The following is a 17,150-nucleotide window of genomic DNA, read 5'->3' as shown; positions in this document are numbered from 1 at the left end:
GGGATCAGTCCATGCGGTCAGCCCGTGGACTGGAGCTACAGCTGGTGGATTGCTCTGTTGAAGTTCTTAGTGTCTAGACCGCTCTGATGGGCACTGTAGAGACAGGAACCAAGAGAATCCATTTGCTATAGGAAGTGACTGTGGTCATTCTAGAGGTGGTGCTTTTCCATGGGCGTCACTACAGCAGTGCTGCTGGAGGTAAGCTTAAGATGGGATGTAAAACTCAGGCCCTGATCAATTATGGTCATTAAAAGATTTGATTCCATGGCACCTTTCACAAGAGTTGGAGTGTTGGACGTTCCCCAACTTTGGTAATTACCAACCCTGCCAGCCTAAATTCCCTCTGTAGCTTCAGTGGTTCTTCCCTTTCCATCTTAAACACCATTGGGCAGTTTTGCTGTCACAGTGCAGGGGCCACCTCAGAAGTGGATGATCCCACTGTTCACACGATGTAAAGTATTTGGGGACCTGTCTAGCTGAGAGACACTATACACATGTATAATTATGTCTTTACCATCTAGAGACTGCGGAAGGGATGCTGCCAGATATGATATCTGGGGAGGGAAAGTATGAACAGAAAAGCAGGCACATTATCCGAGACAAAAGCACCATCTGTTTATTCCGGATGCTGGTACGGCAAATTCACATTTCAGAAGAAAACAGAGCAGGATCTCCCATGAAGCCATCCCACAGAAACAATCCAAGAGGACAGATGCCTTAGAAATACCAGGCACGGACAATGAAATGCACTGAGGTGTGCCCACCTCTCTGTATGGTAAAACCAGTAGTTAGCTGTGGAGCACCTCTAGGCTGGACACGTGTCGACGCTAGTTGGAGAAGTGGGTCAGACTAGATGACCACAGTGGTCTCTTTTGACCTTCAAATCTATGATTCTATGATTTATAAAAATTAATAGAACTACCAAGGATGATGCAATCCCTAAATAACGTCATTGCTTACAGGTGCCACAAGGCGGCAGCACAGCCACTGACTCCTGTAGCAAAATATTCTCTCAGTGAATTCCTACCAGAGTAAAACAGCCACATCAGGAAAGCTGAGGGCTCCAGAGATGTGTGAGGGACTGATGAACTGCAGGTTCAGCAAACCTCAGTGCAATCCATACAATGCAATAGCCCCAAATGGCTCCAGGAGCGCTGGGCGTAGGGTGACCAGATGTCCCGATTTTATAGGGACAGTCCCAATTTTTGGATCTTTTTCTTGTATAGGCTCCTATTACGCCCCACCCCCGTCCCGATTTTTCACACTTGCTGTCTGGCCACCCTAGCTGGGCGGCAGGGGGGTGTCAGTCCGTTTCCTCCAATGTAACTGCTCCTCAGAGGCAGGGGGTTATTTCTGTGGAGCTGGATGGTTTTTGTTTCTATTACTTGATTCTAATTGTTAGTGTATTTAAAAAAAAATAAAACACCAGGAGCTGGATGTGAAGTTCAGTTGCAAAGAAGAATAACCCACAATTAAACTCCATCCAGTTTTACTCCAAATGGTGGCTGCACTGTGGGGAGACACTTCCCAACCAGGCTGGGAATGGGGGTTGTGGCTACCACGAGACAACGGGAAAGCTATACATCGTCTTTTGATAACTGAAGCTAGTACAGACTGCTGAGATCCAGCCTCTTAGCCCCTGGATTAGAAGGACCTGGAAACAGGATTAGGTGCTTCTATTTTTGAATTGCGTTCAGCAACAACAGGCCCATCCACACAAGGTTTGGGGAAAGGATTTGATCTGAGACAACTAATTCTTGCTGACAAGTGATCGGAGCTTAGCAGATTCTTATGAGCCCAAGGTGATAGATTCACCCCAACAGCCCTTCTGTCACTTCCAAGGGCCACAGACAGAGGGTGGTGGATTAATTGATGGAATGACCAACCCAGCATAAGCCTCTGCTGGTCATAAAATCCCGCCCAATGAGTTGTTTTCAGCAATGCCACACTGCAGTTTGGAGGGCAGTAGAGTCTGTTTACGCTGACTGTAATTACAGTTTATAAGGAGCTGCTTCTGGTGTCACAGCTTGAGCAGACGATGTTGGGTGAGATGTGTTGTCCAGGGTATCATGAGTCACTGGCGGAGCTCAGAAAGCTGCTGCTTTGCGATATTTCAACGGCACATGTATGTAGCAATCAATTCACCCACCATTCACACAGCTACCTCTGGAGTGGAATGTGCCAGCAATGCTACACCACAGTTTAGGACAGGAAGTGGAGAGATTTACAGTAGAAACTCAAGTTACGCACGCCTCGGGAATGGCGGTTGTTCGTAACTCTGAAATATTTGTAACTCTGAACCAAACGTTATGGCTGTTCTTTCAAATGTTTACAGTTGAACATTGACTTAATTCAGCTTTGAAACTTTACAATGCAGAAGAAAAATGCTTCTTTTGACCATCTTAATTTAAATGAAACAAGCACAGAAACAGTTTCCTTACCTTGTCAAATCTTCCTTTTTAAAACTTTCCCTGTATTTTTTAGTAGTTTACATTTAACACAGGACTGTCCTGTATATATTTTTTTGTCTCTGCTGCTGCCTGAGTCTGTGCTTCCAGCTCCAATTAAAGTGTGTGGGTGACTGGTCAGTTCATAACTCTGGTGTTTGTAACTCTGAGGTTCTACTGTAGGCAGTTGAAATGCCAGGGGGAATTTCAGTTGGTCAAAATACGATTGCCTGAAATGGAATTTAGTAAGAACAGGGCTAATGCTATATGTTTAATGAGCATTCCCCTTTTGGGGCCGGGTTAGCTGAAAGACAGCAGCGAAGTGCCCCCAGCACCACCCTATGACACTCTGGTCAATCCTGGCTCAAAGAGAATCAGTGACACCTCATCCTGCAGCAGCTTGGGGTACCCTGAAGATCTAACTAGAGACCCAGCAGTGCTTTGCTTGCGATCTGACAAGCTCGAGATGGTATTAATGACCAACACCGAGGCTGCTGGACCCCATAGGTGCTTTTAAGAGTGACAAGATCAACTGTTGTTACTGGTTTGTGGCTGTGTTGGAAAGTCAGCCTTGGAAGAGAGCATCTCTGAATCACTATCTGCCTGCTGGGTTTCACACTACACCTGTCACCATCGTGGGATCTGAGTAACAAAAGTAAACACTCCAGCCTCTGCTGAAATAAAATCCGTTGGGGATGGAGCTGTAAGCAGTGGAGGCTATGCTGCATCCTACACGTCTTCTGTTCTGTTCCACAAGCCATCTGCCTCTCCTGCTTTCAGCGTCTGTACGCTTCCAAACAGGTTCAGAAGAAAGTTTCCTGCGCTGCAGGAGGGGAGACACAGCTCAGGGGGTCTCCTTGTCAAAGCAGCATTTGGCCACTGCACATTTTTCTGAGAGTTTTAATTGGTTGAGATTCTTGGCGCAGGATCATACCTTCCTCTGCGTTTCCTGCAGTGTTCATGTAGCCAGGTAAGTCCCAGGATATTAGAGAAACAAGGTGGGTGAGGTAGTATCGTTTATTGGACCAACGTCTGTTGATGAAAGATATATGCTTTTGAGCTTACAGAGCTCTTCCTCTTTCACAAGCAGACGTCGGTCCAATAAACGATATTACCTCACCCACCTTGTCTCTCATCTGCTTTTGGGAGCCTCAAAATTATCAGTGATAACAATAAACAGCTCCCATGAAATCCTGGTTTTACCCACGACCTTCAGTCCCCTCCAAACCCTCTGCCGGGTGGGTCAGCACGTTTTGCTCGTGCTGCTCTCTGGTGGAGATGGACACACGGCGCAGCATGTCCCCGGCACACTGGGGGGGGCACCACGTGCTTCCAGTGTGGGGCTGTTGTGTCCAGACATGCCAAACCCACGAAAAAAACACAGAAATGGGGCTCGTTTTTGGCTTAATTGGCTTGCGAGTTGCTTGTTGGCTAGTTTCTGGCTTGTAGCTTGTTGTAGCTTGTTGCTTCTTTTGTTTGATCTGCTTCCAGCAAGCAGGGGCCAGGTGTGTGGGGGGGGAGAGTCAGGGGTGCACAGCGGGCCCACCCCAGTCCCAGACTGCAGGCCGGGGGATCTCGTCACAGAGTGTCGGGGTTCTCAGGGACTGGCTTGTTTTGAAATGGGATTCACTTGAGTTCTGGCTTATTGTGAAAGTCGGGGGGCTTATTTACCGCGCGAAAGTTGGCACCTGTGGTTGTGCCCTTTGGAGTGGCGCTGGGGGGCCGGGCCGGGCAGGGCCGGCTGGGAGCAGAACGTGGCTCGGGGCTGGGGCAGGGCCAGTCCCCGGGCAGCGGGGGGCGGGGGGCACTAAGAGGGGCGCTGTAGGGCGCCGATTGTGGTTGGCTTTACTCCTGGAGATTTCACCACACGACACAAGCGTTAATTCCTGGCGACTCCAGGCCCCCCCGGCCGGGTTGGCAACCGCAGGTGGGGGGGGGGCAAGGCGGGGGGGGCTCAGGGGGGCATTGGGGGACAAGGGGGTGGGGGAGGGGCTGAGGGGGGAGGACGGAGGGGGTGGGGGAGGGGCAGAGGCGTGTTCGGGGGAGGGGCCGGAGGTCGGCGCTGGGCTCGGGAGGGGGGACAAGGCCCCGGCCCAGCGCTTAGGAATTAGGCCCCGGCTCCCCTCCCCCACCCTGCGGCCCTGTCCCACTGAGGCCACTCCCGTCCCATTGCGCATGCTCCACACCACACGCCCGCGGTCCCCCCTCAATGCGCATGCGCCAAGCCCCTTCCCTGGCCCCAGCGCGCAGGCGCCCGGCCCCACCCCTGCCAATCACGCCGGGGCTCCCCCTCCGTGCGCGGTGACGTATCCCGCCCCAAGCCAATCGCAGCCCTCGCTTCCCGTGCGCGCTGGCGTCACAAGGGGCGGCTATATAAGCAGGCGGCGCCAGTCCCGCCCCCTTGACACGGTCTCGAGCCGCCACAGCGAGAGCATCACCCTCCTGAGAGAGACCCGCTCGAGCCGCTGCCGCCCTCCCTGCCCGGCCTCCGCCGCCCGCCCGCTCCCGCCGCCGCCTCCACCGAGGGAAGGGAAGCGTATCGTATGTCCGCTATCCAGAACCTCCACTCCTTCGGTGAGCGGCCCGGCCGGGGGCGGGGGGGGCGCGCGGGGCGCGGCGGTTTAGAGCGGGGAGGCCGGGGGGGCGGGGCAGGGCCGCTCGCGGGCCCCTCCCCTCCTGCGGCGGAGGAACGGGGGGGGGGGCCGCTCCGAGCCCTCCCGGGGGCGGCGCCTCCCAGTGGCGCAGTTACAATTCCCCGGATCGCTGCGTCAGCGGGAGGGGCGGGCCTTGCCGCGACAGACGCGGCCGCCGCCCAATAGCGAGCGCGGGTTCCGACGGCGTCGGTTGGTCGGGGGCGGGGCCAGCGGTGGCGCAATTCCCGGGGCCGGGCGGGGCCTGCGCGCGCCGCTGCGGGCGGCCGCGGGGCTCACGCGCGCGCTCTCGCCCGCAGACCCCTTTGCTGATGCAAGTAAGGGTGATGACTTGCTCCCTGGCGGCACTGAGGACTACATCCATATAAGGATCCAGCAGCGCAACGGCCGCAAAACCCTCACCACGGTCCAGGGCATCGCGGATGACTACGATAAAAAGAAACTGGTGAAGGCCTTCAAGAAGGTGGGGGCTGCCGGGGGGGGGGGGGGGGGGTTTCTGGGGGGGGGGGGGGGGGTGCCGCGGGGGTTACCGGGCAGTGAGGTGGGGTGGAGGGGGGGTTACCAGGGGGTGAAGGGGGGGCTGCTGGACGGGGGGGGGTGAAGCTTGAATGCTTCCAAACTAATAGGGGTCAAAGTGCTTTGAGCTGCCTGTTGGGGGCACACGAGGATAAACATTGGCTGCGGAGCTGCTGTTAAACTGAAGTCTCCAGCCTCTGAGAGGACTAGATACAAACCTTTGATTTTAAAAAAAAATCCTGAGTGCCAGGAACAGAACCAAGCACATCGAATCCTTGCTGTGTTTCCGTATGGAAAGATGGCCTTGTGTGGGGTGTGCCTGGCTTCCTGCATCGTGGGACAGGCTGACGCCTGACTGCACTGCATTGTTGGCAAAATGTGGTTTTTCTACTTGTAGAAATTTGCTTGCAATGGTACTGTGATTGAACACCCGGAATATGGAGAAGTGATTCAGCTGCAAGGTGACCAGCGCAAGAACATATGCCAGTTCCTCATCGAGGTATGACCTTCCCTTCTAGAACTGGTGCTCCAGAACTTAGCAGATTGTTTACTGTTTATCACCCTTACTGTAATGTCTTTATAATTGAAGAGATGCCTCCATATGCTGTGGTTTAATGAGCTGTTAGTGTTGGGTCTAGTACTTCCTCATACCGAAAGGTAGAATAAGAATCAGAAGAGGGGGTGGAGAGGTACTCAGTAAATAAATTACCTGCATTTTTGTCAAACTGCGTATTGATGTTCTTGCTTTTGTGGGGACTTGGCCTAGTTCTTGAAGTTGTAGCTTTGGAAATTTTCCTGTGTCCTACTTAGGCAGTATCTGAATGTCAGAAGTCCACCAGGTTAGTGTTCTGTAAGGCATGATCATGTCTCCTTTTTTCTTCACAGATTGGTCTGGCTAAAGACGACCAGCTGAAGGTCCATGGGTTTTAAGTGCCTGTGGATCTCTGATGCTTTAAGTGAGAGGACTGCCTTGCGATGAGTAAAATCCCATTCTGTCCCTTGTCATAAGTTTAAAGCCAGCTGGATTGTGTAATGTAACCATCTGAAGTCCGCTGTTTAGTCTGGACTAGTAGTGTAACTCAGCGATGTAATAAACTGGCAAGAGCCATGCTGTCTCGTCTTGCTGTCCCTCATTTAAACCAAGGTAAATCAGGCAAGTGTCCAGCCTGAAGCTAAAAATAACCAGAAGTTTGTGTTAAGTCCAGGGACTCAACATGTCTGTCCAGAGACTGTCTGAATCTCTCTTCAGTCCAGCTTCCTTTCCATTTAAATGGACTTTAATACTTGAGGTGCCTGTTGTGGTCCTACATGGCATGAGGCACCAAACATGAGCTGTGACACTGAATGGGGAAATAGCATCCTGTAGGCAGGGCCTGCTTCTGGAGGTGTCAAGGTCTGGCTGCAAACTGACTGACCAAGAAGAGTAACTGAAGAAATCTGCCTTAGGAGATATCTGGAAGAAGGACTTCTCCAAGGCTGAATGTCTCGACCTCAGGCCAAGTCAGCTGTTGGTATCATTAAACCCAAAGATACGGGAGTAGAGTGCTCAAAGGAAACATTACCTTGGGTTAAACTTTTGACAAGGGATCAATTTTGGATCATTGTAGATAGAGCTGCAGAGCTTACATGTTACTAGTAACTGCTGCCCAATGCCCTGTGAAGCAACAGATTCTTCGTTTCAGTTTTAATGTTGTATGTAATGTATTTAAACCCTTATTTAAATAAAAATGGTTTTCAAAAACATCTGTCTGGTGGATTCAATTTCCTGTTTGAGCCAGAGGGTCTCTAGTTGCTGCTGTCTAAATTTGGGGCCATATGTACCATATGCCAGTCAAGCTAATTGGCTTGCTCTACTGGGGGTGGGAAATGACTTTTGAGAGGTGACTTACCAAAGTCCAGGTGGCTTCCTTTGTTGCATCCGCTCCCATAGCTCTCCACAGCCATCAAACAACCTCCCATTTCTAGGACTGGCAGTAACAGACCTTGACACTGCACACAAGGTGGATCTTTAATTGGACCAGCTTCTGTTCACCTTGTATTAGGGGTGACACGGAGTACCTTTCCCAGACCTGAGGGGCTCTTTGTAAGTGCAAAACTTTTCACCCACAGAAGTTGATCCAATAAAGGATTGTCTCACTGCCTTGTTGTCCTGAGACCAACAGTTAGAACAACACTGCAGAGTGACCCTAAGTCAGACAGGAGCCTTGAAGCAGTTCCCATAGTGAGTAGGGGAGGACATGTCCCTTGACAAGCAAATGAGGGCTCTGCTGTACTGAGCCTCAGCCAGGCTGTTCGGTGATCTGACGCTAGTCAGTACAGTGTATGTAGGCCTCTGCAGGCAGGCACCATGGAAATACAGCTGTAGTGTAGCGCATGGTTTTGGAGGAAACATGCATTGAATCAATGATAACTGCAAGCTGCAATATGAGCCTTGCCTTCCTGTTTCTATAGGCTGGTGTTTGTGCACCAACTTTGTGCTGATTTAGCACAAAGCAATTACTTCCTCTTTCCTAATCTGTCAGCCAAAGCAGTGAACAAAGTGGCGAACAGTGACTCAGCCTGTTGTGTTGGCCTCACTTCCTCATTAGGATAGCGAATCCCACCCCCTGTAAAGAATTGAGGCAGCAGCTTGTTCGGAAGCTTCATTTAAAAGATTACACCCACATGAGTACCATTAAGTGTCATCCTCTTGTACAGGCAGTGCGTTGGGACTTCACACCATTGCTGCTTTAATAATGATCTGGTCCCTTGGCAGCCTGTTTTTTAGATAGCGGTCTAGTTACATGGTTCTTCCCGATGGTTAAATAGCATTACAAAATGATCTTCCTCCGCCTTTCCCCTGTGAGCAATTGATAGTCCCCAGCCGTTGCTGTGCAAACATCTGGACACCCCTTCCCAGGGAGGTGCTCGGATGGGATTTCTGTGAAAAGTTAGTGAGCCCTCCTGGGGCTACTGCCTCAGCCCATACGGGATTGAGTGGGAATTTCCTCCTACCATCCCCACTGTGTTACCTCAATACTGTAGCTAAGTCAAAATGTGGTAGCCATGTTTGTAGTGTTGAATTGTTAGTGTGGACAGAGGCCTGAGTTAATAGGCTGACCATGTAGTGTGATATGCAGTGTAACTAGCCATGTTGGTCCTTTTCCCAGACCTGAAGAGGAGCTGTGTGGCTTGAAAGCTTCTCACCAACAGAAGTCAGTCCAATAAAAGAAACGTGCCCACCTTTGTAAGCAGCAAAAATCTTGGAGTTGGTTAGTGGTGGCTTGTGGATGTGTCTAATACAGACATTGCTCAGGAATGCGGCTTGAAGCTTAGCTGGAGCACAATGAGTTTTTATCTAGGGTGAAAGGCTCTTTTGTTGAGTGGAGGAAGAAGTGTTCCAGGGTTAGACATCTGCCAACAGAGTGCAAAAGCTAGAGAGGATTTACCATAATGGATCAGAACACTGCCAGACTCCTGGCTCGGCCTGGCATGTGCCTCACACCACTGAGGAGGGATGTAACCTGAAAGGAGAGAGAGAAAAAGATGGAGGTTGTGTTGGGGGTGGTGCTGAATCCGCTCCACAGGCAGAGCTGGGAGCTATCTGCTTTTTGCCTGACTTTCTTGTTTGTTAAATTACAGCCATGTCTGACTGGCTTCCCTGAAACAGCCTTTGATGTCAGACCTATTTTCCCAGTGGAGCGCTCTGCCTGCTTTACAAACCTCTCCTGAGAGCTTGGCTACAGTTACACACAGCAGCAGGGAATCTCTTACAAAAGCAGTGAGTTAGAACAATGACTTTCTGTTCCTAGGGGAATGGTGTGTGCTTGGGCCAGGATTGAAAAAGGGGCAGGAGATGTTTATCATTCATCAAGGGCTGGGAAGGTCTTCACTCACTCAGCTGCACCTGTGCACAAAATCAGTGTGATGCAATAGCCACCTCTGTGCCCTGTGCTTTAATTGATGGAACAGAAGAAGAATATTCTCATGCTAAAGTGAAGAGAGGTTGGGAGCGTCTGAAGTGGCAAGGACTAGTCTTCACCCAGGGTAGCTATGATGCAAATGAGCTTTTATGGAGTAAAGTGCTTCTAGAGCACCCCGTCGTGCGACAGAGTGGTGACTGCTCAATCCGTACCCTGCAGATGCCTGGCAGCTTCGTTGTTTGTCCTTCCTTGTGAGCTCCCTGCAATGCAGAGCCTAGCAAGCACTGAGAGGCTAAAAGCCTCCTGGAGTCGGGGATAAGGACTCTCAGCCAAGTTTAAGTAACTTTTATGTATTAAAATAGATCTAGGACCATCACCAGCGTTAAGCTGCAGCTGGGAGTGTGGTGGAATGATGAACATAGCCCTGGTTCCCTTCCCCCTGCCACTTCGAGCTCAGTCAGTCAAGTGTAGTCTGAAGAAAAGCTCGGTGTAAGCTCAATGGCTTCTCTCTCCAATGGAAGTTGGTCCAAGAAAAGAGATGACCTCCCTGGGACTCACGAGGCTACAACAGTGCATCTTTTAACCTTCATCCCTCAGTGGCCCTGCCTGGGGCTGGAGGAGGAGACCTGCCTAGGGGAGCTCTAAGTCTCTGTCTGCCAAGTACCAAGGGTGGGAGCCGTTTTCCTGGGGTTGGGAAATGGGATGTTCCACATGGTGGAAACTTGACAGCATAAGTGTGAAATCAGGTGTCCCAGAGACCCAACCTCAAGCTGAGGTGGCCACATGAGAGTAATTGTATGGTTGCCAGACATGAACATCAGGCAAATGGCTACCTGTTACTAATAACCCCTTCCAGGGAAAAAAACACTGGGCTAGGGCCCTTGTTAACACTGCTCTCTGATCTATAAAGAAGGCATAAAAACATCAAGGAGTCTGGTGGCACCTTAAAGACTAACAGATTTATTTGGGCATAAGCTTTCGTGAGTAAAAACCTCAAGGCATAGAAGGTCTTTTCACCTTTAGAAATGCAGGTCTTTCATGAGGTGGAGAGGAGTGATTTTAACCTGGGCTGCTTAAAACTCTGGCTCAGATCCTGGCCTTATTTAAGTCAATGGGAGTTTTGCCATTGATCCCCCCTGGCCCAGGATTTCAATCTGTTTTAACCACTAGAGTTTATGGCAAGGAAAAAAAGTCTCGGAGATTTGATGGCCTTCAGTTAATGAACATCCCTGTGCTTCCCGAGAGAGTTGCCAGCAAACGAGAGGAGGGCTGACTTCATATTTTAAAGTTAAAGAACCAATCAAGAAGGAAATCTCTTTCCAGGCCTCCCACTAGTCATAACTATACCAGAACATGCATCAGCCCAATTTTAATTATTTCCAAACAAGCCCCACAACCCCCCTTTGCAGGTTTTAAGAATTTGCTAGCCGTGCTGGCTGAAACGGACTCTGCTCGGGGCTCATAAAAGCCTGTTCTCCTCCTGTGATGCCCTGGCCGCGCTATCTTCAGCTAATGCTGGTGGAACTGGTTACCTGACTACATCTTTTGTGCCAGCCTAACACAATGGGATTCTGATTCTGCTGCTGGGCTTCCCTGCTGCAAAAATCAGAGCCGTCAGCGCTTAGCTACATGGGAAAGTTATTCCAGTTCTAGCAGTGTAACGAAACGGGTAGAGAGACACTGGTCTGACTCCCGTGTGGACGCTCTTATTCCTGTATAAGGGGCTTTTTTTGGGGTTTAGTTTGAACCCCTTCCCAAGTGACATTGTTTCCCCTTTAGACAAGGCCTTAGTCATTGACTGCAGTAGTGCTGTTCGAACACAAGAGGGAGCCACTTGCTCACCAGAAGAGAGTAACTGTGGGACTTGATTTTCACGCCCTACGCCTGGGAGAGGGACCCGGCTGGCTGCCTTTGCCACCAAGGGCCTCTGGGAACTCACCAAACAGGGACAGTGCAGGTGGCCAAATATTTACTTACCTGCTGATGAACCAAGGGGAAATAAGCAGCACACGCCCGTGGGCCACTCCTCAGATGCATCCAGTGTCACCGGGACTTTCCAGTGAAAATTGACAACGTAGGTGACAGCAGCACTTGAGTCAGATCAGCGGAAAGGCTCATTTAGCCCAGATCGGCGGCATTAGGGGCCGATAATTGCAGAACAATTTGTTTGTGTTGCCTGTAGGAAGTGCTCCAGGGAGCAAGGCATCGATTGCGGCGAAGCATTAGCACTTGATACCTTCCCGGCCAGTCAGATCCTGTTTGTCCTGGGAGCCAAACGGGAAAGATTTTGTTTAAAGAATGTTTGCACTGCTCGGAGCCTGTTTTGAATGTGGCCAACTCCAGATGAGTTGGGGGGCAAGCTGAGAACCTCCCAGAATGCACCTAAGCCCATGGCAGTATCCTTGGCCACTAGCTACCCCGCGATGCCTGAGTTAGCTTGGCCCATCAGAGGACTTTCTTCCTGGCCTTAGCTGTGGGTCAGCTCATGTCTTAATGCACAGGCAGAGCCAGAGGCGGGGAGCCCAGCTTCGGTTCCCAGGTCTTTGTCTCACCCTGGAAAAGAGGCTTCATCTCCCTGTGCTCTTCTGTGAGGATAATGATCCCGCCCCACCTCAGAGGGGCCGGGTGACGTCTCTCATCTTTCCCCTATATCTTAGCCCGATCCCTTTTCACAGCAGCTGGAGCTGTCTCCAGTCGTTAGTTTAAATGACCTCCAAATCCAGCTGCCGCTGACACGCTCGTTCACACTCCAGGTTACTGTCATGCCTCGCAAACACCATGGAAATGGGGACAGTGCTCTGAGAACTGGTAACATACCAGTCCTGGGAGCAGAGCAGAGACGTGCACCAAGACAAATGCCCCATTCAGAATATTGCCTCCCATGTCCTGAGTCTGCCTGGAGCTTTTCTCCCTAATCCCCCCCAATTAACACCCCCCCCAATCCCAGGTGTCCCGTCAACCCCATCCTGGCGTTTTCACTGCCACATGGGACTTGCCGGGGGCTGGGATGTGTGTGCCGGGGCCAGCCAGTCTGGGATCCTGTCTCCAGAGGGGGCTGCTGCCAGAGGCTGGCTCGTCAGAGAGGACAAGTCTCTACACAGCGTGAGACCTGCTGGGTGAAGTCCTGCTGATGGGATGTGACAGACCCTGGAGGGACGGGAGACCGAGGTTGGAGGGCAAACAAGGAGTCAACCGGAGAATGTCAAGAAACAGAGGAGCAAGGCAGCAACAGGGGAAAACTCCAGCCACCCAAAGAGTGTGACAGCTCCTCCTCCAGCAGGAGAACGGCCTCGGGTCATACCTGGTGGATGCGCTGCCATTGGAACCTGCAGGAGCTTCACAGCAATAATCCCTAACTCTGAGCAGCCAAGCTCAGGGCGCAGAGCAAAGGCGCTCAGAGTCAGCAGCGTAAGAACGGTCAGACCGATGGGCCACTTAGCCAGTGTCCTGTCTTCTGACAATGGCCAATGCCAGGTGCCCCAGAGGGAATGAACAGAGCAGGGCAACTGGCAAGTGATCCAGGCCCCGTTCAGTCCCATATCCCCGTTTTGGAGAGAGGGGAGTCGTGACTCACCCTAGGTCACTGGTAGAGCTGGGAGTAGAACTAGTTCTCCTGGGTCCCCACCCGCTGCCCTACCCTTTAAGGATTGGGGTTGAAGGATGCGTCTCCGCAGAGGACGGGGGAGGAATTCAGGCTAAACAAAGGCTTGTGGGAAAAAACAAAACCCAGCTCTGGTGGCGCAGCTGTGGGTGAAATCCTGCCCCCACCGAGTTCAAAGGGGCTTTGCGCTGAGTGGCTCCAGCCTTGGCCGAGTGATCGGCCCACTCCCACTCTCCAGCGCAGCTCAGCTTCTCCGTACGCCCACCAGGCCCGCGCCGAATGAGAGGCAGGCCCAGCTGCTGCCTGAAATCTTGGCCTGGGCCCTGACCAATGGGAGCAGCGAGCGCGCGGCAGACCAGGGTGGCCCAATGGCTCGTGTGGCCATGGGGATGCTAGAGAGCAGCCGGCTCGCCGGGCGCAGGTGAGCCCAGGGCAGCGTTGCCAACGCCAGGCTGTGTCCCTGGTTGTTTCAGGGCAGCCAGGCAGCGAGCGACTCCCCGCCTCCGGTGGCAGGTTCGTCCTGCGTCTCAGCCGGGCGCCCAAACACCACTGCCGGGTGCCTGGCAGGGCTGGCTTGGGAATGGAGACCTCCCCCCTGTTTCACGCCCAGGCCACTGACTGGGCACAGTGCAGGCCCAGCTGACACCCCGTGGGGCAATCACAGGCCATTTTCTCATGGGGCCGGTGCCCACATCCTACTGGCCCCCCTTTCCCGGCAGCCTCAGCAGAGCGGCCGAGGCGTGACGGGGTCCCAGCGGCTGAGCCCCAGAACGGGTGGGAGGAAGGGAGCTGGGGAACGTGACACGCAGCCCGTGCGGTCACACACCTGCGGAGCACGCTGGTCCCTCCCCCCAGCTGCTCCCTTGGTGATTAAGTGGCTGGGTGGCAGCTGCTGCACTGACCTGCGGCTGCTCTGCGGTTAGTGGGATCCTGGGAACAGCTCCACGTCGATTCTCCAAACAGGCGCAGGGATGTAAGCGTGTGTCTCACCCCACTGATTGCCAGAGTCAACAGGCCCCCGGTGACAGCCCAGGGACAGGGCCCCCTTGAGTCCTTCAAAACTACCATTTGAAAAGGTCGCTGGGGAATTAAAAACCCATCTAGGGCTGAGCGCCCCCCCATCAGCTCCCATGGATGCTCGTCCTCACAGGGAGATGAGACAAAAGGGTGCCCCGCCCTGCAGCCTCCTCGCCGGCTGCCCTGTGTGGTGCTGGGGCGACGCAGGGGCTCCGGCGTGTGTGGGGGGGGGTCACGCCCAGTGCGGACTGAAAATACCAGGGGGCCAGTGGGTTTGTCCCTATGGGCGAGGTCCTGCAGCTGGGACCCATCCCGCACGTCACCCTAGTGCCAGCTAGCCCAGCCATAGCCCTCCCCGCCCCCCGCGGAGCCGGCGGGACCCACTTCTGGTGCCCCCGGACAACGCGCCTGCGAGGGGGGGGGGTGCAGTAATGAACCCACTTCGTGGTTCACAGGCAGCAAAGCGGCCAGGGATGGGCATGAGACTGCCAGGCATGGGGGCGCTGGGCATGAAAACAAGGGGATGCCCCCCCCCCCCCCCCCCGTGTGTGAGCCCAGGGCACTAAGCCCAGCCCCATCCGCTCGGCCTGCACACGCCAGCAGCCTGCCACAGGGGCCCTCAGCCTCGTGCGCCCGTCCCCACGCCACCCTGGGGCCCGAGCCAGACTGATGTGAGCTGGGCAGGGAGGGGCACAAGGGTTCTGGTGCAATGCCTGGTCCCCTCCTGTGACCCCCGCTGCTCCCCGCAGCGCCCGGTGGGGGGGGGGCACGTCACCCGCTCTGGAACGCGCCAGGCACGTGCGCCGCGGTGCCCTTTCACCGGGCGGGGGCTGGAGATCGGTGCCCGGGGACGCGCTGCCTGGCGCTAGTGGCGCTCTGGGGTTGGCCACGAGGCAGCGCATGGGGGGGGGGGGGGGGGGGGTGATCCCCGCTTTAGCCTTTGCCCAGGACACCTGGGTCTGTGCCGCTGAGTGGACACATCACTGCACCCAGCCGAGCCAGGCCTGATGGCTCAGCTGAACCACCCAGCCAGGGAACCCGCTGATGGGCGTCCTGCCGCCCGGCCTCAGGGCCGCGCCCTGCACCCAGCAGACGTGGCCTGGCTCAGCTGGGCAGGACCAGGGCCCTGGCGTGGAGCCCTGTTCGGGCGGGGGGGGAACCCTGCACCTCTGACTGCCCCAATTCCCTGGCCCAGCCCTGGGGTGCCGGGTGTCTCAGGGAGGGGCAGTTCACTTGCCCAGGTGCCCCCTTTGCCGGGGAAACTGAGGTGCATTGGCTGGGGCGCTGCCTTTGCCTTTAGCTGGAAAGGCGTCAGAGTGGCTCGTACCTGGGTTTAGCCATCAGGCCACGTAGGGGCTCATCTGGCTCGGCCCCCACCAGCTGGGTGGCCTTTGCACGCTCGCGCTGCCTCTTTTCTCAGCCATGGCTTGGCTGCTTTGCGGGCCAGCGCTTTGGGGCGGGGGGGAAGCATCCAGCACAAGTTCCCCTCCCCCCCCCCAAACCCCCTCCCGCGGGGGGGGGGGGGGGGGGACTTGGGCCCCACGCTAATAGACACCCCCTCCCGGGAGAGCCTGGCCGCAGCCTGCTGGGCCTTTCGGGCTGGACCAGCCAAGCTGAATGACGCCCGACGCCCCCCCCCCGCCCATGGCGCAGGGCACATGGCCTGTGATGCACATGGTACAGCCAGAGGAGGTGGGGTTGGGGAGCTGGAAGGTGGGGCTTCTACCCAGGGGGGTGGAGCCTAGCCCCCTGCACCACCTTTAAAAAGCAGGGGCTTGTCACCTGGCACGACAGAGGTGAAAATCTACCCCGAGGTGACACCTGATTCCTGCGTCTGCTCGTTGCCGCCGGACTCCAGCAGGTGAGACCGCTGGGGGCCCCTGTGCGTGATGGGGAGGGGGGCGTGCTAATGATTGGGGGGGGCTCACAAATCTGGGGCTCGCCTGCAGCTGGGCGTCTTTGTGCCACCCGCCGCCTCTAGGGTCTCCTTTAGCTCACGTCCCACGAGTGCATCCCTGGTCCCTCCACCCCAACTACTTGTGTCACTGGCTCCACTGTCAACTGCCCGAGGCCCTCGGTCTCCGGCCGGGTCATGGCAGGTGCGAAATCCTGCTGCTGGGGCAAAGGGGGGCGCTGAGCACAGCTCCCCTCCCCCGCATGCCAGGGGCTGGCTGCTTCACACACAGTACCTGGCCCGTGCCTTGGTAGGGCAGAAAATGGCACCGGCATATGCTGTTAGCTGCAAAGGCCGAGACGGGCCAGGCCTGGCAGCTTGTTCCCAGGGACCAGGGCAGGCTCGGCCCCTGCAGGACTCCCCCCCGCCAAGTGCCTGCTGGCCGGCTCGGCCCTGTGGGCAGCCGACAATGGCCTTGTGCCCCCTTTGCCCGGTGCTGCCCTGACCAGCCCCGTCCCTGGCACGGTGTGAGCGGTTCAGCTATGGGCACCAAACCCCCCGCCCCTGTGCTAGTGTGGGAACTGGTGTCGAGGGGGGGACCCAGTGGGCCTGCGTGTGTCACGCCTGACACTATGGTGTTTGTTCTTACTCTGAAAGCTCCTGGCACTGATCGGGGGGGCTGCCCTGACCCTGCCTGGAACAGCTGGGGCGGCGGGGGGGTCTCTATGCCTTGGGCAAACTCACTCCACTCTGCATGCCCCCCCCACCCATCAGGCGTGCACGATACCCGGCTGTGTTTGACCCACATATCACCGAGTGGCGGGGGGGGGCTCTGTCTGCACTGGCAGGGGTTGAGGGAGCTGGTTAAGGGGCCGGCTTAGGGCTTTGCCAGGTGTGAGGCACAAAGGCAGAGGAGAGCCTTGTGCCGAGCCCAAAGTGCCAGCGTGTCTTGAAGCACCTGCTGAGCGTGCCCTCGGCTGGGCGACCCGCCCTGGCTGGTGCACACCAGACCCCCCCCACCCCTCTCGCGTTCCCGGGGAGGCTGCTGCAGCAGGACTCTGTCCCAGCCCGGAGCAGGGCGCAGCACCAGCCCCCAGCAGCCCCGTCTCCTCCCTTGCAGCC

General features: G+C 55.1%; 1 protein-coding gene across 1 annotated transcript; it reads left to right on the top strand.

Moving 5' to 3' along the window:
* The first annotated feature begins 4,852 nt into the window (after positions 1-4,852).
* Positions 4,853-7,355, top strand: EIF1 (eukaryotic translation initiation factor 1). The gene is made up of 4 exons (XM_024193442.3): positions 4,853-5,021; positions 5,398-5,561; positions 6,012-6,113; positions 6,500-7,355. Exons 1-4 carry the CDS (start codon positions 4,991-4,993, stop codon positions 6,542-6,544), a joined length of 342 nt encoding a protein of 113 aa, XP_024049210.1. The 5' UTR covers positions 4,853-4,990; the 3' UTR covers positions 6,545-7,355.
* Positions 7,356-17,150: the final 9,795 nt, after the last annotated feature.

The sequence above is a fragment of the Terrapene carolina genome, unplaced genomic scaffold (assembly GCF_002925995.2).
Source record: "Terrapene carolina triunguis isolate 2854851 unplaced genomic scaffold, T_m_triunguis-2.0 Scaffold193, whole genome shotgun sequence".
Lineage (NCBI taxonomy): Eukaryota > Metazoa > Chordata > Testudines > Emydidae > Terrapene > Terrapene triunguis.
The sequence above is the reverse complement of the archived record's forward strand: the minus strand, read 5'-3'. Positions and strand labels throughout refer to the sequence as shown.